At 34.0% G+C, this 25,554-nt stretch overlaps 1 protein-coding gene across 2 annotated transcripts in view; it reads left to right on the top strand.

The window, feature by feature from the left end:
* LOC127285794 (pre-rRNA-processing protein TSR1 homolog) overlaps positions 1 to 25,554 on the top strand; it is a 141,584-nt gene that overhangs the window by 72,178 nt on the left and 43,852 nt on the right. For both annotated transcript variants that reach the window (XM_051311971.1, XM_051311970.1), the window contains exons 4-9: positions 7,656 to 7,850; positions 8,341 to 8,583; positions 10,072 to 10,240; positions 23,648 to 23,836; positions 24,247 to 24,473; positions 24,780 to 25,043. In XM_051311971.1, the coding sequence (XP_051167928.1) occupies positions 7,656 to 7,850; positions 8,341 to 8,583; positions 10,072 to 10,240; positions 23,648 to 23,836; positions 24,247 to 24,473; positions 24,780 to 25,043 (1,287 nt within the window). The remainder of the gene's footprint in view (positions 1 to 7,655; positions 7,851 to 8,340; positions 8,584 to 10,071; positions 10,241 to 23,647; positions 23,837 to 24,246; positions 24,474 to 24,779; positions 25,044 to 25,554) is intronic.

Here is a 25,554-nt window from a genome sequence, read left to right as displayed (position 1 = left end):
AAATACAATTCATTAAAATTGCATCTGGGACATCTGATTTTAATTTTGAAAAAAATGAATTTTTACAACCGACCATAACCGAGGCATTATCACATGCAACGCCGACAATATTTTTTAAGGGAACATTTTTTTTAATCAAATTTGACTTTAAAGAACTATAAATATTTTCTGCTCTGCAGTCTTTAGCATCCAGTTCTATTAAGTCACACAAATCTGTTACAATTTTATTTTCCGGTGAAAAATACTGTGCCAAAACACACAAAAGTTTTTCATCAGTATTTGTCGTTTCGTCTACTAAAACAGAAAAATTATTATTTTTTAAAGAATTTACTGTTTTTTCTTCAGCCCTTTTACTTAAAACATTTTTTATAATCTGAGAACATTATGTTTTTTCTAAATTTATCCCCGCAGCAATTTTTGAATCTTTGAAAATTTTTTTTAAAAGAGTTACTACAATTCCTACCATATGGATAGGAATGTTATGAGAAGCAAATAATGATGCTAAAGCTACTTCAGCAATTTTTATATTTCTTTTTAATTCGTCATCATCATTTATAATTTTTGATGTTTCAGTTGCAATTAAAGTTTTCAAAATTTCATTTGCAGCCAAACTTTTCGCGATATGTTTCGCACGAGAGCCATGATTTATAATATTTAATTTTCTTGCTACTAAATTAACATTGCAAACAGCGCAGTATGCTTTTTTCGCGTTACTGTTATTCTGTTGCAACCAATCTTTAAATCGCGAATCCTTTAACCAAGAATTTTGAAAATTTACTGAATTTTTTAGTTCTTTCTTTTTTTTAGAAGCATTTAAATTTTTATGCTTTGCTGAATTCATTTTTAATTTCGTGAGACGAATATTTTAATGAAAATGTGAATTGAATGAAACTGTTTGACAGCCAAATTTATGAATTTATATTGGAAAAAATCACGCAAACAAAATTAAAAATCACATTGAGATAATCAAACGTCAATATAATAAAACGTATTTTCTACTCACAGTACCTCCAATTAATCAGTAGAACACCTCTCCAGCCAGATATTTTTGGAAATTGCAGCGAAATTTTTTTTGCTTTTTTAGTAGCAGAATAGACAGTCTGTCAATAGCAGTAAAACAATTGAAAGCTTTTCTCAAATATATGTATATATGTATATTTGAGAACAGGTTTCGTTTATTATACTAATATACAGGGTTATTTTTATGTTCCGGACTACCTAAAATTTTTTTTAATTCCACTATTTTTGTTTAAAAAACGAAAAAAATGGAAATAAAAAAAAATTTAGTGGTTCTGGAACATAAAAATCACCTTAGTATATACTTGAGAAAAATTTCAATTCATAAAAAAATACAAAAAAATTTCGCTGCATTTTTTTGAAATATATATGTATATATTGATGTAATGTAATCATAGATAATTTATTATCCATAATGTGACAAAAATAATGCCAATAATGTTTTATAAATATGATAAAATTATTATTATTTTTTTTTCTAATTTTTATCATCATTGTCAATATAATAATAATAATAATAATAATAATAATAATAATAATAATGATAATAATTTATTATTGTTAATATTATAATTATATAATACAATAATATTAATATAATATCATTATCATTGTAATTATTATTTCTATTATTTTTATTATAATTATCAATATTATAATGATAATTTATTATTATTGTTAACAATTAATTAATTTTATTATACTTATTTTTCTAATTTTTATTTACATTGTCAATATAATAATAATAATTTATTATTATTATTATTATTATTATTATTATTATTATTATTATTATTATTATAGACGCAAGAGTGTAAAAAAAAAAATTTATATTAGAAAGCAATATAATTAACAAAAAGCAATAAATAAAAAAGTAAAAATGTTTTTATATTGCTTTCTTAATGTATTCTTATTATTAAGCATTTCATATATGCGCGCTTTTTTCGACGTATAAGAGCGTGATTGTAGCGCAAGCGCAGTTGCGTTTAGGTAGGGTCATTGGCAACTCTGGACTGGACCCATGGGGAAAAAAACGAGTTATTTCAATTAATTTGAAATAAACCGAACTACTGTTGTTAAACTTTAATAATATTTAATGAGAAGTAATTTATATTTTATTAGTATGACTGTAACCACAAAAACTGTACTCAAAACACATGATTGAAAAACTAAACATGTTGACTCGACCTGTTTCTTTATTATATTTTTTAAAAGTTCTAACATTTTTTAAATGTTAAAAATTAAATAATGTATGAAAATTAATTTTAACGAGAATAATTAAATTTAATTAATTTATTTAATTTATCCAATCTAATTTATTTAATTTATAATTTATTTAATAAGAGATTAGTTATATTTTATAAATAATTAAAAGAAATGAACAATAAATCCAGCTCTAAGCTGAATTAAGACTCGAAATGCTACAAGATTCATATTTCAATTTACACAAGGAAAAAATATAACGGAGTGAAAAGTTAAATAAATTAAGGCCTGAGATGATCCAAAGGTTCACATTTCAATTAACACACGAGAAAAATATATAACGGAGTGAAAGGTTAAATAATTAAGATGATCCAAAGGTTCACATTTCAATTAACACACGAGAAAAATATATAACGGAGTGAAAAGTTTAATAATTAAGGTCTGACATGATCCAAAGGTTCACATTTCAATTAACACACGAGAAAAATATATAACGGAGTGAAAAGTTAAATAATTAAGGTCTGACATGATCCAAAGGTTCACATTTCAATTAACACACAAGAAAAATATATAACGGAGTGAAAAGTTAAATATTCCTGTGTCTAATAAAAGCGATATACTGGAAATGTTGTGATTAAAATAAAAAAATGATATTGTTATAAACCGATTTTAACTGTAGCATTAACTGTAACTCGTTTTTCTCACCATGAGTCCTTACAAAGTTGTTTTTTTTTGCTTTGTGTAATGATTCTATCATACTCCCCCCCCTTTACACAGTGAATGACAATGACGTTTTTGGACTAAAATCGTCGACAATTTAACAATTATTAGTTTAATAAGAAATTTAAGTGCGATATACAAGAGATGTTGAAATAGATTAAGACTCGAAATGCTACAAGATTCATATTTCAATTTACACAAGGAAAAAATATAACGGAGTGAAAAGTTAAATAAATTAAGGCCTGAGATGATCCAAAGGTTCACATTTCAATTAACACACATATTTACGTGTAATATTTCGAAAAATTAAGTGAAATTATAAATTAACAATAAGTGAAATCCAAGTTAAACATAAGTAAAATATGTGAAATTAAGTGAAATAAGTGAAATATAAAGTGAATTATAAAGTGAAATAAGTGAATTATAAAGTGAAATGAGTGAAAATGAAGTGAAATATAAAGTGAATTGAGTAATTAAGTGAAATGAATTAAGGAAATGAAATCTTTATCCTTAATATGGGCGGTGGCGATGATGGTCTTGGTCGCGAGGGATGTTGGTACCGTATCTAGGGACATACAATCCCATCGCCTCCCATTTGCTGCTACAGCGTGGGCACGTTCGGGTGGTGTGCCCATGTCTTCCACACATTTGGCAGACCCTCCGCCTGGATTGTGTGCAGCTGCTGAAATTGTGCCCCTCTTGATGACAGTTCCAGCATAGACGTTGCGGGGGGGACGATGCAGCTGGAGCAGGGTACGATGACATTCCAGGTGCTTCGTCTTCGGAACTGTCATCAACCCAACGGACGAAGCAGGTCGGCTGCGACTCGTCCCAGGTGTGGGTTTGAGTCTGCCGTCGCGACTCCTGCTTCGGCGGCTTGGTCTTCTGTAGCGTCGCTCGTGGTGGTAGCTCTCCTCGGAGTGACTTGACCACCACTGGGGTTCTTCTGGCCGGACTTTGGGCTTCGGGAAGGGTCCGAACGGATCCACCGTTTCCGGTGTATCCTCCGAAGCCGAGGATACTGGGTCCAACTCCATCAAGGCCGGGGGCTCTTCAGTTTCTTCCGGCGATGTTGGTGCTGGCGATGGTGGTGCTGTTGGTGCGGGAGTCAGGGGAGTCGTTTGAGTTGACCGCTCAACGGCAACGAACTCCGTCTGTACCTCCTGGTCCACCATCGTCGGCTCTTCCAGTGGCCACTCCTGAATCTCTGTGGGTAGGGCCGAGCGTCCCGCGAGATCAGTCCTCCATCGATTGGGCACTCCGATTGTAGCGAGCCACCATTTCATGGATCGCCCTGAAGAGGCCAGGACGGTACTGCTCCAACCAGACCAGCGAAGGAATGAACGGCCAGATCGAGTCCCAGAATGGGTCCTCCTCCAGCCTCACCTCAACTTCCTCCGGTGGTCCAGGAATCCCTCCAGGTCCGTTCCGTTCTGGTGGTGGCGGGTTCCACGGTGGAGGTGTGGGGATACGTGGATCTTCCATCTCCACTGTTTCGTCATCGGATTCGAATGGTGACGGTGCTCGAGGTACCTCCTCGATGTCCATATCCCCGTTTACAGCTTCCGGCTAGTCAAGTATCTCAATGCTTGAGGAGCTTGAGCTGGTCGAGGGGCTGGGACTGGCGGGGATTTGGACTTCCTCGTCAGGATCCGCCAGTAGGATGTCCTCCCATTCCTCCACGTCGTGCCACTCCTCGTCCGATTCAGAGACATTGAGGACTTCGATGTTAAAGTCCTCCTCCGGTGGGGTGGTGCTGTCTGCCTCCATCTTACACAATTGTGAACAATTGGGAGAACCAAATCCTCCAAGCAACACACACAATCAGAAAAATCAAAGTTTTCACCAAAAGAAAAAAAAAGAAAAATCTGTATCCACCACTGCACAGGTTCTGTAGCCAAAAGAATAACCGAAAAAAATTTACACAAAATAATATATATATATTATAACAATTATATTATATATAACAATAATATTGACTTGTATTTAAGCTGAAAATAAAATTTAATTAAATGAACAATAACATGACAACAAGTTATTATCGAAATAAAATTATTAAAAGCAAATAATATTTCGAAATATTTTATTAAATTCTTAACTTAAAATTTTTAATTTCGCACTTATCAATTCTCAATAATTTTTCTTTTTAATTTAACAAATTCACAATTTTTTATTTCTATAATTTTGAAGTTTTTAACTTTCGCGAATTTTTTTGGTTTCTTAACACAATTTTATGTATTTGAAATCGAAATCAACCTCCTCGTAATAAATTATTTAGAAGTTGATGACGATTATCTGTAACTTTAACAAAATTAATAATCTGTAATTTAGTATTTCCTTAAACATTTATTCTCTGTAACCAACCTTCTGTAGCAAATTATTCTCACACGAGGTGATTGGAAAATTTTTATTAATTGAAACTCAATTTATTATTATAAATTAAACAATCAAGAATTTTATAATATTTTAACTAAACAATTGGAATTATTACAAACCATAGGTCAAAATAACTGTAGCATTTAAGTAAGAACTTTCAACAAAATACTTTTGAACTTGAATATAAAGATTTTTACACAAAATTTGAACTCTCTTATCAGGGATGTAAAACGTGTTGCCCCACGTTGGGCGCCAAATTGTAACGTATTTTTCTCGATTCTAAAATTACTCTCAAACTTGATTTTTAAATTTTATTATAACAAACAACAAATAATTCTATTTATCAAAATTATTAACTTGGCCGAAATTGGATTCAAACTTTAATGCAAAATGACTCGATTCTGAAACTTAATTTATGTTACTTTAAATCTTAGAAAAATCAAATAACAAAATAAGCAAAACGTTACTGTGCGACTTAACTTTTATTCTTATGGACGATCCCCGGTATGGAAGGGCGCCAGACAACTTTTTTATCTCCGGTATTGTCAACCGGACTAAACTAAATCCAAATCTCAAATAAACAAATCTTAAACTTATAACTAATAACATATTAATTAAGATCGACCAATAAGAATTATTAACTAAGTCTTCTGCACGTGCCGGTGCTAGTCAGTTATGCAGGTCGTGGAGAGGGATGGGTTTTTTAATAAAAAGAGAGTTCATGGTAACTATAAATAATTCGTAAACAATAAATTAACAATAATGAAATATTATATTTTAATATTATAAACTATTAACACTAATGATTTTCTTTATGACATATTTTATCTTACTTGTTAAAACTTTATTTATTATCATTATTATATTAACAATAATGATAAAAGAATCTTACAAACAATTATAAAATGACTTACAGTTATGCTCTGCATCGATGACTGGACCTATGGGGAAAAAACGAGTTATTTCAATTAATTTGAAATAAACCGAACTACTGTTGTTAAACTTTAATAATATTTAATGAGAAGTAATTTATATTTTATTAGTATGACTGTAACCACAAAAACTGTACTCAAAATACAAGATCGAAAAACTATTGAAAAACTAAACATGTTGACTCGATCTGTTTCTTTATTATATTTTTTAAAAGTTCTAACATTTTTTAAATGTTAAAAATTAAATAATGTATGAAAATTAATTTTAACGAGAATAATTAAATTTAATTAATTTATTTAATTTATCCAATCTAATTTATTTAATTTATAATTTATTTAATAAGAGATTAGTTATTTTTTATAAATAATTAAAAGAAATGAACAATAAATCCAGCTCTAAGCTGAATTGTCTGAGTCACAATTCGGACATTTGTACCAGGGTCCGCAGATTTTGGCTATATAAGAAATTACAAATAACGATTAGAACTGTCGGTAACTATCGACAGATTTTAATTCTCTATTGATAACAACACAATTTCGAAGTAGAAAAAGAAAAAATTTCAATTATGGGGCTTAGAGCATTATTAAGAAACTATAACATTAAAAATAAATAAAGTTAAGAAATTAAGGTGTGATATTTATCTTAGGGACACCAGACTGTCCATCTTGGGACCAATGACCCCATTTTTTTGGCGCAAATAAAAATTACTTACAAACACACTGTCAACCGAATCATTTTAGAATACTATTATACGATAAATAAATAAGGTTATTACGATATGCACCTATTCGAAATCAAAGATATAGATAATTTTACCGACTGAAATAAAAACAGTTACAAAACTTTTTAAAACGAAAAATCCACGTGATATGTGTTACAGAAAGAAAAATAATTCTTTTCGATCCATGTTTATATAAAAAGCTTCATCTAAACAAACTAAATCAGTAAAAAAATCACGAGGCGATATATACTTATACGAAAATTTTATATCAAATGTCCATCTTAGGGCCCTCTCCCCTAAAGAAAATCAAAATCACCGACTCATGGTAATATTCCACAGTGATATTAAGAGAATATTCCATAAATATCCCTATGATATTTTAATGACATACTATGCTATTTGGTCCGTGTTAACATTATAAAAGAAAATCTTACTAAATGATGAGTTTTTCTTTTAAATATATTATTTATATTTTTGAAAGTAGAAAAAAATGAAAATAACCTTCCAAAAATATACATACATGCATATAAGTAAGGATTTGTATAATACAGTGGCTTTTTATGACATTAATATCTTAGTACATAATTTAATCCCATCTCGTAAAATTCCTCATAAATTTTATTTTTTATTATGTAAATAATCATGTCAGTTATAATTATTTTTTCATTTTCTCTTATTTGGACAGAAACGACAAAAGCATAAACAATTCGTTGAGAATGAAATTTCAAAATGGCTTCCTGATGAGAAAATATTACTATTAGATAATAATATGGATGGACTAAATATATTGCGGCGCATTGGATCTCAAAAGCAAAAAAAGATTTTTTATCGAAGCAGAAGACCGTATTTGATTGCTGAGACAATAAAATATACTTCACAAGTAAATATTTATTTGTAATTTTTGCATGTTTTTGAAAAAATCTGGGCTCATCTTTATTGAGTTTCAAACTAAGAAGAGCATGCAACTGAACTTTAACCTAGGATTTTATGTGTTAAGCAATTAATAATATAACACTCAATTATGAAACGATATTTAATAATAGTTTTTATATATTTTGTTTTAAGTCAATACATTTACATCTATAACGAAAATCTGAATTAAATAAAATTCGTTTTAAAATATGTTAAATAATATAATGGAGACTTTCATCCTAAATGTTAAAATATTTACTTAAAACATAATTATTTTGCAAATAATAAGTTGCGGTTATTACACACAGTGAGAACGATTTTCTAATAAATATTTTTATTTTACTTAAAATTTAATTACTTTTAGAATAAGTCAAAATATTTGAATCTTCTAAGCGTATTTAACTATATAGAATCTAATTTTTTCCCTTGTTAAAGCTTAAAAATTTTTATATACACAGAATTCGGACGATAATAATGGTACACTGGAAGTGTCTGGATATTTAAGAGGGCAACCTTTGTCAGCTAATGAGCTTATCCATCTAACGGGATTTGGAGATTTTCAAATATCTCGAATTGATGCTCCAGAAGATCCATATTCTCTCGAAAAAGAGAGAAAAAAATCAAAATCAAGTGTAGAAAATAATACTATGGATTGTGAAACTGTAACTAAAATCCTTGAAGAAGCAGATGCAAGTAAACAGGTAAAGCGATCAAAATTATATTAACGATATGAAATATTGAATGTTCATGTATGACAATAGATTTTTATTAAGTCATATTTTCTAATTTAAGAATAAGGCTCCACTGCAAGCTGGCTCAAATTTAAAATTCTTTTTTATTATTCGATATACGTTTAATTCAATTGAATCTTGAACCGTGTGACTACGATGACAATACTGTGTTTCGAGACGTAGAAATAATCATAACGCGAACACCTTTTGCATCCTTAATACCGTATATATTTTCAAAATAATTTTCATCGATTATGTTTTTAATCGAAAAACATTACCAGAAAATTCCAAAATCGAATTAAAAATGGGCGTCGACAACAAAAAATATATTTAACGGCCGGTAAAAAGGTTCCCATATATTAAAAACATTACATTTCATTCGATACATTTCAATATATTCTTTATACATCGGTTTATGGCCATCTTTCATTTTCTCTCCCAATTTGAAATACATAATTATAATTTTTATTTATCTACATTCATATCTTCAAAATGATTTTTTATAATTTTTTTATTTAAAATTAATGTTATTACTGCTTTATGTACACAATTATAAGTAAAATAATTTTAACGTCTGGCGTAACCGTCATGTACATCGTTGAAGTATTTATATAAAGAATGAATTTTTTTTCTTTGATTTTTGTGAATTGTTCTTTATAATACCATTTTAATATTTTACATAAAGGTTCAGACGAAATTCTATTAATAAATTAAAATGTTACAGCTTCTAAATTTGTAAAATGTGAATATTTTTGACAAAATAAGGTCTTCTTGATTCCTTAGGAATTTTCGTCGTGTTCAATAAATCCATGAAACCAATTCAAGGATTAACTTTACATCTTTTTGGTTTTTGTTGGAACAGTTAATTTCCTCTTACCCAACTTGAAATACCTAATTATAATTTTGATTTATCTTTTCACTTTTCCGTACTGTTGTTTTGTTTTTATTTCTAAACAAGTTTAAAAATATTTATTATTTATTATATATTGTTTAAATCTTATATTAAATAATTATTATTAATTTTTATTAGTTACTTTTTTTTATTATAATTTTTAATAATATTCGTCTCCAGGCCCGGATACAATAGGAAAATGCAATATTTCGTGTAATATTTTATATTTATTTTATATTTATCAATGCAATATTTGCATAAAATGCAATATAATGCAATATAATATAATGTTTATAATGCAATATTATTATGCAATTTTATATTATGCAATATAATGTTTACAAGAGATTGCTACTCTTGCCAACAGATGTTTGAAAATTTAAGAAAAGATAAATGTAGATATAGCCAGATGTAATACAATTCATTACAAGTAAGAAAATAATAATGAGCAATTTTTCTAATTTCATCTTTTCGTTCTAATGATGAGGATGTAAAATGTTCTGCATTTTCAAAATATTGAAATTTTTTGTTTTGTAAAATGTTAATGGTAATTTATTTCATTAAAGGAATCTCTACAAGCAGAAAATATCTTAGATCCAATGGATGCAGAACAAACTTGGCCTACAGAAGACGAATTAATTGAAGCAGAAAATTCTACAACACAAAAATTAGTTAAAGTTGTACCTAAAGGAACATCAGTATATCAAGCCGCTTGGATTCCCGATGAAGATGCTGGTTAGATTTTTATTAAATATTTTATTGTTACAAACTAGAAAATTATTTTATTTGAAATTATCTATTTTATGATTAGATAGGCAACAAGCTTCCAAAAGTCTCTCTTTAAAACTAATATTCAATTACATCGATAATGTTTGCATCATTAATCTTCATTTTTGTGTACTGATTAAACTTCACATTTTTTTGCAAGTTTATTGCATACGTAGGGGATGCACCCATAATATGAAGCTATGGCTATGACTATTGAAATACCATTTCAATGCCCCCTTAAACGAATGAATTCTTTTAACATAAAAGGAATTTTATTTGTTTTAAAAAAAAAATTAATTTCAATTAGCAAAAAGATGGAGAGAAACAAAAAAAAAATTTTTTTTAAAAAGAAAAATTTACAAAATTTGACTCCAAAATGCCCCCCTAAACGAATGAATTTCTTAATTTATGAATAAATTCATTCGTTTATAAAGAAAAAAAAATTTATTTATTTTATTTACACTACTGAGCTATTATGCTCCTGGGGCTCTTATGGGTTCATCCTCAAATTCATCCTCATCAAAATCTTCTTCCACCTCATCGTAATTCATATATAAATCGTAAGTGTCAGGTTTGATTATAGCAAGTTCATTTTCCACTAGCCAATCATCTAGTGAGGATAATTGATTGATTTTTGCCCATCCCACATAATGATGATTTACAATTTTTTTAATATAAAAGTCTACCACAATATTTTTTATAAAGTCTTAGAATCTGTAATTTGTTCCAGACTCCCAAATGTTACGTTGTGGTGGACAAATATCACTTAAGGCGATTTTAAGAGTAAATTTAGGGATAATTAAGAATTTATATATAATATGAAAGATATTTTTTTTTTATATATGTATGCATATGTTCGTCAATATTGTATACCAACACTAGATCTTGCATACCCGTTTTTATTAAAATAATATAACCCCTTTCATAACTATCTACTTCTTGTTTATATATAATAGGGACCGCCAAAATTCTGTCGTTTAAATTTGTGATCCTATGTTGATCCTCTTTATCTTTATAAAAGTTGGAAATCTCCTTCTTCATTTCCATTTGTGTTTGCTCTCTCTCCATTAATTTAGCTTTTATGGATGATGGGTTGATTGCATTTATAATTTTCATTTTATACTTTTTTATATTTAGGACCATTTCAGGATATTGTTCATAACCTGTTACTATGTCATTTTCATTTATGTTTTGTTGTTGCATCTTGAAAAAAAATAAAGAACAAAAAAATAATAATAATTATAATCTTTAAGGGGTAACACCACTCTAGAATTTTCAAAAAAACGATTTATTTTTTTTTTGTTAAAATGTACTTTAGCATTGTAGAAACAATAGGCAGGTGATCCTATGACGAAAAAAAATTTATTAACCCTTTGAGTGTCACTAATGCACCATATAGGCACTGAACAACGCCTTTGAAAAAATCCATATTTTCAAAAAAAAAAAAAAAAAAAAATTTCAAAATCTGACTACAGATTTGTAATCAGTGACCCCAAAAACTATAGAATTCGTCATGAAAAGCTTTAAATTTGTTGTACTCCGGAAATTATGAATTTTAGAACATTGTAAAGGTCTGCTGGCCCATTGTGTGTTCGTTCTACTTTAAACGCGTTTTTCTCGAAACCACTTTTTTCAAACTGGGAGGACGGATTACTCGAACACCGTTGCATGGATTGATCTGAAATTTTAACAGTAACTACACAATAACCTTCTTTATGGAACTACGTAGCCGTTTTTTGATTTAATGTAAACTTTTTTTTTATAAACAATTTACTGCTTGTTTTTTGGCAAAAAATCGATTTTTTTTTTCAAAGTGCTACCATTTGTACAAATTTTGATTTAAAAAAAAACCCCTACGTAGTTCCATAGTCAATAGGGTAGAGATTCAGAAAATTCTTGGATTTTTGTTTTAGGTCTTACACCTTTCTAGAAAATCGTCCTCCCGTGTAGGTGTTTTAAAAATTCAAGATTTTTGAGCCGGACTCTATCGCCGCCATTTTATATTAAAATAATAATATTAAATTTATTTTTTATACTTGAATATGTGTTAAATAAACCTATCTGAAGAAAAATCCTATTCCTTTTATCCTACTGCAAATATAAATCGTCAAAGTTAGGCTATTTTTCTTACCGCTAGAGTGGTGTTACCCCTTAATTTTAATTAAAACATGCTAATGAAAATAAATAGGAGAAGGCAGATTTATAATTTATGTAAAAAAAATAAAAAATAAAATATGTAAAAAAAAAAATTTTATTGGGTATAATCCGTCAAACGGATTATATTTGGGTATATCATACCATTAATTTTTACAAATAGAGGAAAAGGTTCCTCCTCCTCTACTACATTACTATTTTTTTTATTATGAAACAAGTATTGATTAACGTTTAATTTAACATTTTCAATTTTAGTAATTATTGGCTTGTTGTTTTTCTTTATTTTTAATATTTTATTTTTTTTTTATTTTATTTCTTTTCATTAAATTTTTTTTTCTATTATTATTTTCATTTTTTATTGTTTGTGTAGCCTTATTGGCTACATCAATTGTTATAATTTTATTTGTGATGTGGTAGTCGCTGGCAGAGATTGATAGAGGACCTGCCTCATCTGTTGCGCCATCGCACACAGTACTCGTGGCCTGACTTTTTTTTTATTATTAGTGCCATCTATAGAAAAAAAATAAAAAAAATTTTCTTATGGCTATATATAAAAAAATATATCTCTAATTTTTATTAATGCAAGTTTATTGCATACGTAGGGGATGCACCCATAATATGAAGCTTAATCAGATCCCTAGCCTTATTGCCCAGTTCCATGACTCTTATTTCACCTGAATCTCAAGCTTTCAAGGAAAGTCAATGTCTCTCGAGTCGAGATTAAATAATTTCGATTAGAATCACTCACGCTCCAATGTTTAAAACTACCGCTGTACGTCGTCCTCATATAGGTTTTACGACTCAGTTCAACGGACAAAACAAAAGGTTGGTAGCACTCTCGCGCTTGTGGGTCCACCAAGTTGGGATGACGCAGATACCTCAGATACAAACTGTCCAGTTGAGAAACAAGAATTCAAATTAATTGCGCGTACAATTTACTAGAATCCTCACTCAAGTTGCCTTCCACTGAACTACGCTAAATTGGAGAATTAAGGAAATATTTTTCTTCCGCCGAAGTTTACTTTAAAAAAAGATCGAACCTGGATTCGACGCGCGGACATGCTCAGTCGCGGCTTTTACAAGCTCAAAGAACTCTTCTTCCAGGCTAGAGCCAGGAGAAGTGTTTGTTAATGAGCGAGAAAATTGTACTGTGTTACATCTGGTCATTTTTTCGACTTTAGTTTTTTTCTCTATATTTAATTTTTCCGCGTTTCTTATCTTTTTAAAAGAAAAAACATCGGTTTATTTGAAAAAAAATGTTCTTTCTTTTCATTTACCGATTCATAATGTATCTGTTTTTCTCTTGATTTCTTTTATGCAGATAATGAAACGTGAAACCTTAAGTGGTCAGCATATACAGAATGCAATTTTTCCAAAAATCTTAGAAACCGAAACATTCGTAAGCAATAAAATTCCAAAATACAATCATAAAATCGAAACTTCTAAAAAAAATAAATTTTACTTTACCGACGAAACTATATACTCAATAGAAAGTAAACTCACATACTGAAATGGTATCAGTTAAATGACATTTTGGTTAAATGACAATGCTGTTAAATGACGTGTCGGTTAAATGACATGTCTGTTTATTGACATTTTGGTTAAATGACGAGTTAATTGGCGAGTCGCTTATTTGACGAGACGGTTAAATGGCGTGTCGGTTTATTGTCGTTTCTTTTTATTGACGTTTCACTTAAATTGCAATTCTGTTATTGGACATGTCAGTTGATTGTGGTGTCGGTTAAATGATTTTTCGTTTAAATGACATGGCGGTAATTTGTCATGTCGGTTAAATAATAATTCGATTAAATGACGTTTCGGTTATATGACATGTCGGCAGGGTTGCGCACGTAATATACCTCAAGTAAATTACATTACATTTTTTACTTAATTTACGTACGTAATATACGACTCTAGTTTTCTACAAAACGTAATATAACTTTTTAATATTTTTTTACGAGGGAAGTGGAAAATTTGCATAACCCTGGAGGCCTACTTCCAAGTCAGATATCCGTACTCTCAGGTTATGTGGGGATGACCGCCCTTGCTCTGGCCGACCCACTAAAAACCACACCCTTTTTGGGACTGTAATTCAACTGGCGGAACTGCTTTAAGCTTTATACATCGCCAGTGGAAGTCTCCTTACCTTTGTTCTCAGTCCTAAATCCTTAACTGAGTGCCAGCGAAAGAAGAAGGAGAGCCAGTTAAGGACTCCCCCGTCTACCGCGTGGACCCAGCCGAGCAGCAGGATTTCTCCAAGTTAACCTCCTCCTGTCGTCCTCATTACTTTTGTAATGAAGGACTCGATGCTCCTCCAAGAGTCAGCGCTTTGCAACATAATAGAGACCATGTTTTCAGCTGTGACTTCAGTGCCTACAGCCGAGAACATGGCTTGCCTTAGTTCACGCCAGTGCCCGCAGAAAAAGAGCTTCGTCGACGCCTGAAACGTTGCAATACACACATCTCGCGTCTGCTTCTATTTTAAAACGATAAAAATACTGTCCGAAACAACCATCACCTGACAACGCTTGTGTAAGGTAGTAGCCTACTTCATCGTGTTTCCTATCCAACCATGTGGCGAGGAAGGGAATCAGGCGGTAGGTCCGCCTACCTTTAGACTTCCCATCTCATCTCTCCTGCCATTTCTAGACGAGTCCACTTCTGGACTCTCTGCTTATTATCTCTTTGAGTCTATCTCTATGCTCTGAAGTACCCGTTAGATCTTTGTTAAGATGGAAGATCTTCTTCCTTTCCATCGCCAATAAATCCATTGGCGGTAATAATCCAGCGAGTACCAGAACAGCGTAAGTAGACACCGTTCTGAAGGCTGACACAATTCTCCGTGCCGGGTTTCTCTGAACCATGAGGAGCCTGTCAGAGATGCTGTGGAACTTTAGGTCCGAAGCCAAAACAGGGGCAGCATAAAGCTGCTTTGATTGAACCACAGTCGCCACTAATCTACGTTTCTTTTCCCTGGGGCCACCGATATTGGGCATCATCCTCGAAAGGTTTCCCATGCATTCGGCTTGGAGTGACGAGATGTTAATGTTGTCCGAAACTCAAACGTTTGTCCAGAATTGCGCTAGAGTCGACAAAGCCGACTGGGATACCTGGGTCCTTAAGGACTATACTCCCGATGTTAAAAGCTTATCTACGTTCCAGCGAAAACACTGCTGACCTGGAGAAACGGCGGTGATTTGGCAAGCCTCCTCACTACCGATGCACCATGGGGAAAGAGGATGGAAAAATTGCCGTTGTAAGGTCCTTAAGGACCAAAACGGCGAAGAAGGCCGGGTGCCCTTCCGGGAGGAGACGGTTAGCATTGCTTCCCTTCGCCCGTGCAAGATTCGAAAATCTTGAGCGGGAGAAGGGAAGCAAAGTACCCAGCGGGGACCTCGTGGAGGTTCCGTCTCCGAGCTAAGCTCCACCCACCGATGTTCCGGTAGGCCTGAAAAAAAAAAAAAAAAAAAAAAAAAAAAAAAAAAAAAAAAAAAATGGTCTTTATCATGCTTGCCGGACTAATCTCACGACTAGTCTAGCGCAAGCAGAGTTTGCCCTGACATAATTCTTTCCCACCGGACCACTATTTCTAGTGGTCATTGTGGGGAGAATGTTGCCCTCCTATTTATTCGCTCATTAATTTTATCTGCTGGACCAGTGTTATACTGGTCAGGCGCGGTAAAATTGTTGACGCCGTGTTCACTCTATTCTTGCCTGCTGGACTAGCCTCACGACTAGTCTGGCGCAGGCAGATAGATATCGCCCTGGCATTATTCTTTCCCACCGGACCACTATTTCTAGTGGTCAATGTGGGAAGAATGTTGCTTTCCTTAATATCCGCGCATTAACCTCATCTGCCGGACTAATTATATATTAGTCAATTGCAGATGGGTTGTTGCCACCGTATTCATTCTATTCTTGCCTGCCGGACTAGTCTCACGACTAGACTAATGCAGGCAGATAGATAACGCCCTGGCATTATTCTTTCCCACTGGACCACTATTTCTAGTGGTCAATGTGGGAAGAATGTTGTCCCCTTGTTATTCGCGGATTCATCCTGCCTGCCGGACCAGTCTTGCGAATGGTCGAGTGCAGGTGGATTTGCGCATTGGTATAAATCTGTCCCGTCGGACCATATTTCCATATGGTCGTATACGGGACAATTATTACCATTGGGTATTGTTCTCTCTCGCCGGACTCCTTTCGAAGTCATGTTGCGGGAGGAACGTTACCAGCTTCGCTTCCGCGTCGCCATCGCGCCTCCTTGCTATCCACCACCGACTTGGCGAACTTCTCGAAGTGGGGATAGCCGCGCAGGCTCAGCAAGCTCCGAGCCGCCGCCGGCCAGCCCACGGCCTCACCTATGCCGTCGCTCAAGGTTTGGCGCTCGGCAGCGAACTTCGGGCATTCAGCCAGGACATGCATCATGGTCTCCTCCGGGTCCCCACACGAGCAGGCAGGCCCGTCACCGAGACTAAAGCTCCAAAGTTTGGCGCCAAAGTCTCCGTGACCAGTCAGCATCTGCGACGTGTGATACCCAGGGGAGATCCACTGGCATTTCAGGCGACACTGAATGTTGGGGATCAGCGTATGCGTCACCCTTCCAACAGTGTCACCTGTCCAGGCCTCCTGCCACATACGGAGGGTCTCCCTCCTCACCATACCCTTCGTCCTTCTGTCGACGTTCTCCGCGAGCACAGAAAGCTCTCCATGACGGAATCCCTTGCGTTTCCGGACGCGGTACATCGCAAGCCTTTCGCTCAGGTAGAGCGACACCGGTAAGACACCTGCGATGACACATAGCGCGCTGCCTGATGTTGTGGCATAGGCCCTGGTCAGCATCAACAAAGCCTGTCTCTGTGCCGTCCGTAGTTTTTGTAGGTCCTTGTTCGTAGCAAGGTCAGCCCATCCGCCAGCGGCGTAACCCGCAATGGAGGGGAATACACCCCGGTACAGCATTTTTAGCGTCCGGAAGTGTAGTCCCCACTTGCTGGGAGCCGCTCGTCGGATGGCTGCCATGAGTCCTTTTAGTTTGTCTGCCGTCTTTACACAGTGAGTCGTGACCTTGAACCCGTCGTCAATATGGACGCCAAGAAGCCGAACGCTCTTTTTAAGTGCGATCGACTTCCCGTCCAGCAAACGTTTGTCCAACGTCACTTCCAGGTACTTCAGTTTTGTCCCCCATGAAATTACAGATCCTCCAATTTCCAACCCCGGGAATCGGAAGGCTCTCCGGCCGTGACGAGCAGAGCTTTGGTCTTCATGACAGCAATTTTCAGACAATGTCGGTTCAACCAAGACCTCATTCGTCGCAGACTATGGCTGCTCGCACAGGAAAAGACGGAGCAGTGTGCAGGATATGATTCAAATGATTTAGAAAAGGACAAATATCGCTCCTTTCTTTTCTACCTTATTTGAAACACATCCTGCACACTGCTCCGTCTTTTCTTGTGCGAGCGCTCTATCATCGAGTATTATTTGTAAAAGATTAATTTCGTCCGCGCAGCAAATCAAAAGCACGTCATCCGCGAACCCGGTTAGAAACGTATCTTCCAGTAAGTCCAACCTCAGGAAACCGTCATACATGACGTTCCATATGGTTAGACCCACTTTCGATCCTTGGGGAGCACCGCATGTCATCTCTTCTTTGATATGACATGCAACGCTCTCGTAAACAACCCATCTGTCGCTGAGATAGTGTAACGTGGTTTTTGAATTTATAATTAAAATAAATCTGGCATCTAACCCGCCAATTCAAAAGGTTCTTTTTTACTAACAAATCTCACAAGGGGATCCTCCAAGACACAAAAATCTGATGCCGGACGTTGAGACAGGCCAACACTAACCACACTTACCTTGAGGACGCTCAGCTGACTCAAAACCGAGGCCGCTTCTCAAGTATTGGAAAGAATTAGTAAGGAGAAAAACTCTTAACGAAAAACACTCCAAAATTTAACAAACAAACTATTTATTAACCACTAAACGAATTATAATAAAATATAACGCAAAATATATATTAGAAAATAATTGAAATCGTGAGCACGTCCGCTCTATATCGATCGGGTAATTGAACTTGTGAGCACGTCCGCTCAATATCCATCGGGTAATCGAACTTGTGAGCACGTCCGCTCAATATCAATCGGGAAATCGAACTGCTGATAGATCCCCCTGCCGGTCCTTGGATCTCCAATATGGTTCGATCTCTCTCACTCCTACGGACAATCCTAGCCTACGAAAATGACTATTCGGCCCTATTCGCCGCCCCCCGTGAACGTTCGTACGTCACGCCTGCGTAAATCAGTCCTTTGACAGATTTCGCGAAAGCAACTGAATTAGACTGCCACATAGAAAAGCAAGACCAACAACCGACTAAGGGCCAGTTTCACCAACTGAGTTCAAGCATTGAACGCGTTCATAGTAGAGGTTGAACGAGATCAAGTCTCCGCGCAAGTTTCACCATCTACAAAACTACGTTCAACTCGGCTGAACTAAGTTGATTTCTTAAACGGTCGATTTTGCTCTCGTAGGATCTGCATTTTAAGGCTGTGCTCCTCTTTTATGTGCTGCATATTCAACTCGTGTTGCTCCTCGGCGATTCTTAAGGTACCTTCTAAAGTTTTTATTTTAGCCTCATTCGTGGATGGATCAACTACTTTTTTCGGAAGCACCAGCCTCCTTCTGCTCATCCTTTCAGAAATGAACGACATTTTTTTTCCTGCTTCCGGTGTTGATAGAGTGGTTGATTGTGTGGTTTCCTCAGATGGTACATACTCTGAAACGTAAGCCAATTTTTTTAAAATTAGGTTTACCAGATTCGATATTATTGATTATAATAAAGATTATTTGTAAATTATACGATTTCTTTCCTTTTATTAATCTTACCATGATATTGCTTGTCATTTGTAGAATCAACTTTCAGAGCCTGGCTAATCGGTTGTCGTAGCATCTGGGGGGTGTATCGAGACCAATCCTTCACAGTTTTAGTCTGGAAACAAAGATTAGATATTATTTCTTGTCAAAAGTCAAACGTTTCATTTCATGACTATATTTTGTCATTACCTCTTCATCTTTTTCGTCATCTGCGTTGCTTTCTTGCATTTCATCATCTTCAAATGCAGATGGGTCCAATATTTTGGCATCAGACTTGACTACATAACATAAATTAATTTTTATAATTATTCATAATAAAATACAAAATATTTTTAATAAATCTATTTCTTTTTTTTATCTACTTGTTTTTGTGAATAACGAGGTTAGGTTGAAAACTTACAAGGTGACGTTAAAAATAAAGAATCTCCATCATAGGTGTTGTTGAATCCTGAAGCTGTTGCTTGCAGCAAACCGAGAACTCTGTCACTTTCAGGATCTTCTTTGGGTTTATTAAAGGGACCACCACCTACATTGAAAAAAATTTTACTTTAGTATTTCCTGTAACTTTGAGGTTATTAAATATACATACATACATAAGCAAAATATTTATTACAAAAAACCCTGTAATTTCATGTTATTCTGCATTTAAACCATCCTAATAATTTTATGTAACATATTTTATTTAACATAAAAGTCAAATGAAAGAACAATTTTTATACTGTTTATACTTTCAGTACACTTTAGATTTAAATTAATTACAATTTTAATTATAAAACACATTCGTCTGAATCAAGTGTATATAATAAATAAACCAAAAACTTTCATTTTGCAAAAACACAAAGAAAGGTATTAATTATTATTAATGATATTAATTAATTTCCGAAACATATCAGTTTTTTTTTCCTTTTTATTTATTCAGTATGTTTGTTTATATTCAGAAGTGTCAATTTCTATTGCAATTAGTAAACAAATCTAACGTGTAACTTTGAGGTTATGAAATGTATAAACCTGTTTTGAAGGTTTGCAGTTTTCTTTCTGCAGCATCTTTCTTGACTCTCTTTTTAATATTTTCCCACGACTGTTTGAGAAAACTAGCTTCTCGATGATGTATGCCCGATATCACATTAAATCTATCACATATCTTTCTCCATTCCTCTTTCTTCCTGTCTAAACTGACACCATCAGTTTTCCTACAATCAATTATATGACGATGATCCTGGATTATCGTCAGCAGAGCCTCTCGCTCGCTACTGAGCAAATTGGGCTCTCTAGTCCTGATTTTTTTATCCATTGGAACTTTAAAATTCATTATTTTAACAAAAAATATAATTATACAATGTTACACTGTATAAACACAAAACTGAAATCAGGCGGCAAAACGGCTAGGGAATGCTAGGAAGTATGGATTAACTAAACGCGATCACCTTAAACTACGATTAGACTAGTGAAACGTACGAGCGATCAACTCTGACGATCAAGAGATGAATTAGGTTAGTTGATCCGAGGTTAACCGACCGTTGGTGAAACTGGCCCTAACGAATGCTTCGTTACAATAGTCATCTATCATTCGCAACAGATAGGTTTACACGACTTTACGTTTTATCACCTCGATACTAATATCCCATCTCGCGGAGTTGAACGCGTTTCGTATGTCTATGGCTACAAGTGAGCAAAATCCCTTCAATAGACAAATTGTTCTAAAAGATGAGACTTTATCTAGGGGTTTATCCCCCTTCCTAAGACAGGGGTTTTCGCCGCAAAACTAATTTCTTAAAAATTACCACCAAAGCCAACCCCCATGGGTCATTTTTCGCTTCTCCGATCAGGTCCTTCCAACACTTCCTTTGGCTACTCCTTATAGCCCGCTTGAAGATCTGTCTGGCTTTATGCCACTCTTCTTGCAGCAGGAGGTCTCCCTTAGAGTGGGTATAATTCCTCCTCGCTGCAGGGCATTCTCTTATTATATCGACTATATTCGATACCAAGGTTCCTCTCCTGTCTAGACGGTTCTCTTCCCATTCCAGCGTCTTACTATTGAAGTCTCCCGCAATGAGGACATCGCCGCCGAAAGCTCTAACGCTTTCTTCAAGAGCTTGAACCTCGGCATTGAATTTTTTAAAGGGATCGTTTAAGGAGAAGTAGCAGCTGTATATACGTACACCTGACACTTCTACCCAAACAAACCCCTTATCTGTCTCCAGAAAGTCACCAATGGTGATGTCCTGGTTACACACCTGTATACCTGATCTTCTTAATGCATCCTCAATCCAGACAGAGAATTCCGGCTTCTTGTACTGCTCACTGAAAAGCAGCACATCAGCTCCTCTTTCTCTGGCAGTCTGCATCAAGAGATCTTGCGCGATTCTTCCTTTCCTGAGGTTAACTTGGAGAAATCTTAGCTCTGGACTTTAGGTCCTGGAGCAACTTCCAGTAAACTGGGCAAGCCCTGCTTCCTGGAAAGTGTTTCAAGTCCTTCATCCCATTTTCGGAACACGTAATACACTTGGCTTCGCCTTTGCATTCCGTCTTCCGGTGGTCCGGACTGCCACACCTCCAGCAAGCAGCTTTCCTGTCGGGGCTGGTGCATTCTCCGGCCAGGTGTCCGTAGCAGAGGCATCTATAGCACCTCTCTACTTCCAACCTGGCGCGAACTCTGCAGTTGACCCAGCTATTCTTTACTCTTCTGGTCCCTTGAAGGGATTCTGCTTCCGTTTCCGGGAGTCGCTGAATCGCCATCTTGTTGTGACCATACTGAGTGAAGACTTGGCATGACATTTCTAGACTTGTCTTGCCCAGTGTTACCCGAACTGCCTCAACCACTTTTGTATCGACGATGGTCTCGTCGAGGTTCAGTATTTTACCGACCTCACCGAGAACAACGTCTTCACGTCCGCCTTTCCTTCGCTGTGATATAAAATGAAAACGATTAAAAATAATTCTATTTAATAGCTCATTTAAAATATATAAGGTAACTGATAAATAACATGTTTATATAGAAAATAGTTTATTAATTTCTTATTCCTAAGGTACCGTAAAATGAGGTAAAGTCGGCGTTTGCGGGTAAAGTCGGCCGGCGCTTTAAACACTTAAATATTGTATTGCATTTATTAATTTACATTAATTCTAACTACATTTTTAATAAAACTCGGATTTCTTCTGGAAAAAAGTAATAGTTAAACTTTAAAATGATTTAAAGCGCCGGCCAACTTTACCCTCAAACACCGACTTTACCTCATTTTACGGTACTGAATATAATAATATTCTTTTAAAAATTGAAAAAATACAATTCTGACCATTAAACTTACTTTACGTTTTTGAATGATCTCCAAGAATTACTCTTGTTTTTATTGACTGTAATGTCATGAATGTCAACATTATTATTGCTTAAAGTCATTTGACAAACATTTCTAAATAAATTAAATTAAAATGGTAGACTTTCGCGAATAATTAAAGACCCGCGTGCACCGTCCACATTAATCAAACTCTGAATACTTATTTCGAATTTCACTGAAAATCAACAAAGGATGATTCCAACCAAACTGGACCATTGGTGCAAATATGATCCCACAAGATTTATAAGAAAAACAAATTACCAACGATGAACGAATGTTCATCAATAGACGCCTCTCTTCCAAAAATTAAGCCCGTGCCACCTGAGCCGATTCTTCTAGCCAACTGTCCAACTGGTTCTCCAAGAGATGATCTTTCAGAAGAGAACCATTCTCTCTGGGCGCTGATAATTGTGACGAGTGTGAGGGGGCGTTAATTTGCAACGAACGCTGATTAATATTCTTATCACTACACTGATTGACTGACATCGCTGGTACGAGAGACGGACCCAAAATAGCGTCAGTATTTCGTAGTAGGGACCATCCATGAGGGGCAGAAACTCCGGAAGGCTACAACGGTGCGTGGAAGAAAGGAAAGGGCCGCACGGAGAGATAGGAGAGAGCGAATAGGAAAGCGAAAAGAGAGTGGAGCGTCTGACGCGGCGTGATTGCTGAAAGGGAAGAAAAGCGGAAAACAGTGAAAAGCGAAAGGGAGGCGCTAGAAAGGAAAATGAAGGAAAAGTACAGGAAAGCGTGTGGCCAATGGTTCAGCCAAAGCCAGGGATGCATAAGGAAACGAAAGTTTACGCTCATAAATGTGCGTGAGTTCCATCTTCCTGATGCATCCCCGTTACTATGCGTAGTGACGGTATCAAATTTTTAACTTTTCATGAAATTGCGAATTTATTTTAAGGAAATAAATTGCAATGTATCGTTATCACTTCAAATATTTGTTTTAACTATTTTTATAATATTAATTTAGAAAAAATTTACAATTGTTAACAAAATTTTATTATTTTAGAAAATATTGATGACTTATCTGAGTCGGAAGATGAAATGTCAGTTGAGGATGATATTGACTCCGATAACGAACACAAGTCAGACGATGAGGAGTACGAGTCAGTGGCATTAAACGCTCCTTTTAATGACGATCATTATGACGAAGACATAGACATTCTAGAAGAAATAAAAGAGCTTAAAAAAATTAAAGGTAAGAATTGTTTTTCTATTTTTAAAAATTATAACATGAAATTTAAGAATGTTGTATAGTTTTTAAATTATTTTAATATATATTAAAACTAAATTGACTGATTTTCGTCTGATTTAAATGCGAATAAAAAAAAGGAATACAAAGATTATTTTCCCAAATTTATTTACGTACACAATTAATATTAGTACATTGAACCCAAAAACTACAGTTAAAAATAAATTTACTTTAAAATATATGTAATTTAAATAAATAATTTTTAATTAAGTAAACGATATTACTTGCAGTAATGATTGTAAATAAAGTCTGAAAATATTTGCAATAATTGTTTCACTTACTATTTGAAGATTTAAAATAATGTTTCATTTTAAGATAAATGTTAAAACTTCTATGATTATGGTTTTCATTTATAGAGGCAAAGGCAGATAAAGAATTTCCTGATGAATTAGACACTCCACAGAATATGCTTGCTAAACTTCGATTTCAAAAGTATCGAGGTTTGGAATCTTTCAGAACAACACCTTGGGATGTAAAGGAAAATTTACCTAGAGATTATGCTAGAATTTTTCAATTTGAGAATTTTGAACGAACACGGAAAAGAATTTTAAAGAATGCTGAGAATAAAGAAGATGGTGTTTCGGTAATATAATTTTTTATATACAGTTAACAAAATTTGTGTTTAGAATTCTTTGAAATACTGACAGCTCAATTCAAAATAAATATTACGTTACCACTCAGATTTACATTGATTTTATATATTTCTTACTATCTTTCTACACACGAAGTGAAATGTTTTTACTATAGCATTGTTAATTGTTTATATTTTTTGATATTAATAATATTAGCTGGTAATTATAATAAGAATAATAAAATTATTAATACCAAAAAATTCTATTATAAATGAAAAGAAAGATTATTATAATCATTAATTATACTTTATTTTCAGCCGGGTTCCTATATCACAATTCATGTGAAAAATTTTAGTAAACAGATGTTTGAAATGTACTGCTCCACACAGAATCGTCCTTTAATTATTTTTGGTCTGCTTCCACATGAACAAAAAATTTCACTTGTAAATGTAGTTCTTAAACGAGCAGGTGAAAGTTTAATACCAATAAAATCGAAAGAACGTTTAATCTTTCAATGTGGATTCAGGAGATTTTCGAATTGTCCAATCTTTAGTCAACACACCAATGGAAATAAACATAAGGTATGTTTAATTAAAATTTCATTATTATTTTTTTTATTTTCCTTACTTAAAACACCATCCTAGTTTGGGACCTATAATTCACTTTCGGAACTGCTAGCTGTATTTAAAACTTGAAAAACTATTCTATTGGATGCATTTTGACAATTTTTAGAATGACGCTATAAAATATTTTTCCGTGACAAAAGATTGAGATAATCTTCTATTTCTTTAACTAGTAAAAGAATCTAATGTAAACGTTTTTGATCATTTCATGAATTTATACAGAAATTGTTCTACTTACGAGCTTCTTTCAGGATATTTTAAAATATCGACCAAGTTTCTATATCCAGCAGATTTTTCTGCATCTTCTTGAAGAAAGTCATTTTACAAATAAACTTGACAGGTAGAGACAAAGACTAATAGATTTTATTTTTGATTTGCAATGACAGGATATACTTTAACCCAAAAACTATAATTAATACAACTATAATTTTTTTATTATAAAATCATCAAAGATGGTAACGATTGAAAT

This window comes from Leptopilina boulardi, unplaced genomic scaffold, assembly GCF_019393585.1.
Source record: "Leptopilina boulardi isolate dan_hultmark-lab unplaced genomic scaffold, ZJU_Lbou_2.1 LbouV2_341, whole genome shotgun sequence".
Taxonomy (NCBI): Eukaryota; Metazoa; Arthropoda; class Insecta; order Hymenoptera; family Figitidae; genus Leptopilina; species Leptopilina boulardi.
This window is presented reverse-complemented; position numbering and strand designations above follow the sequence as displayed.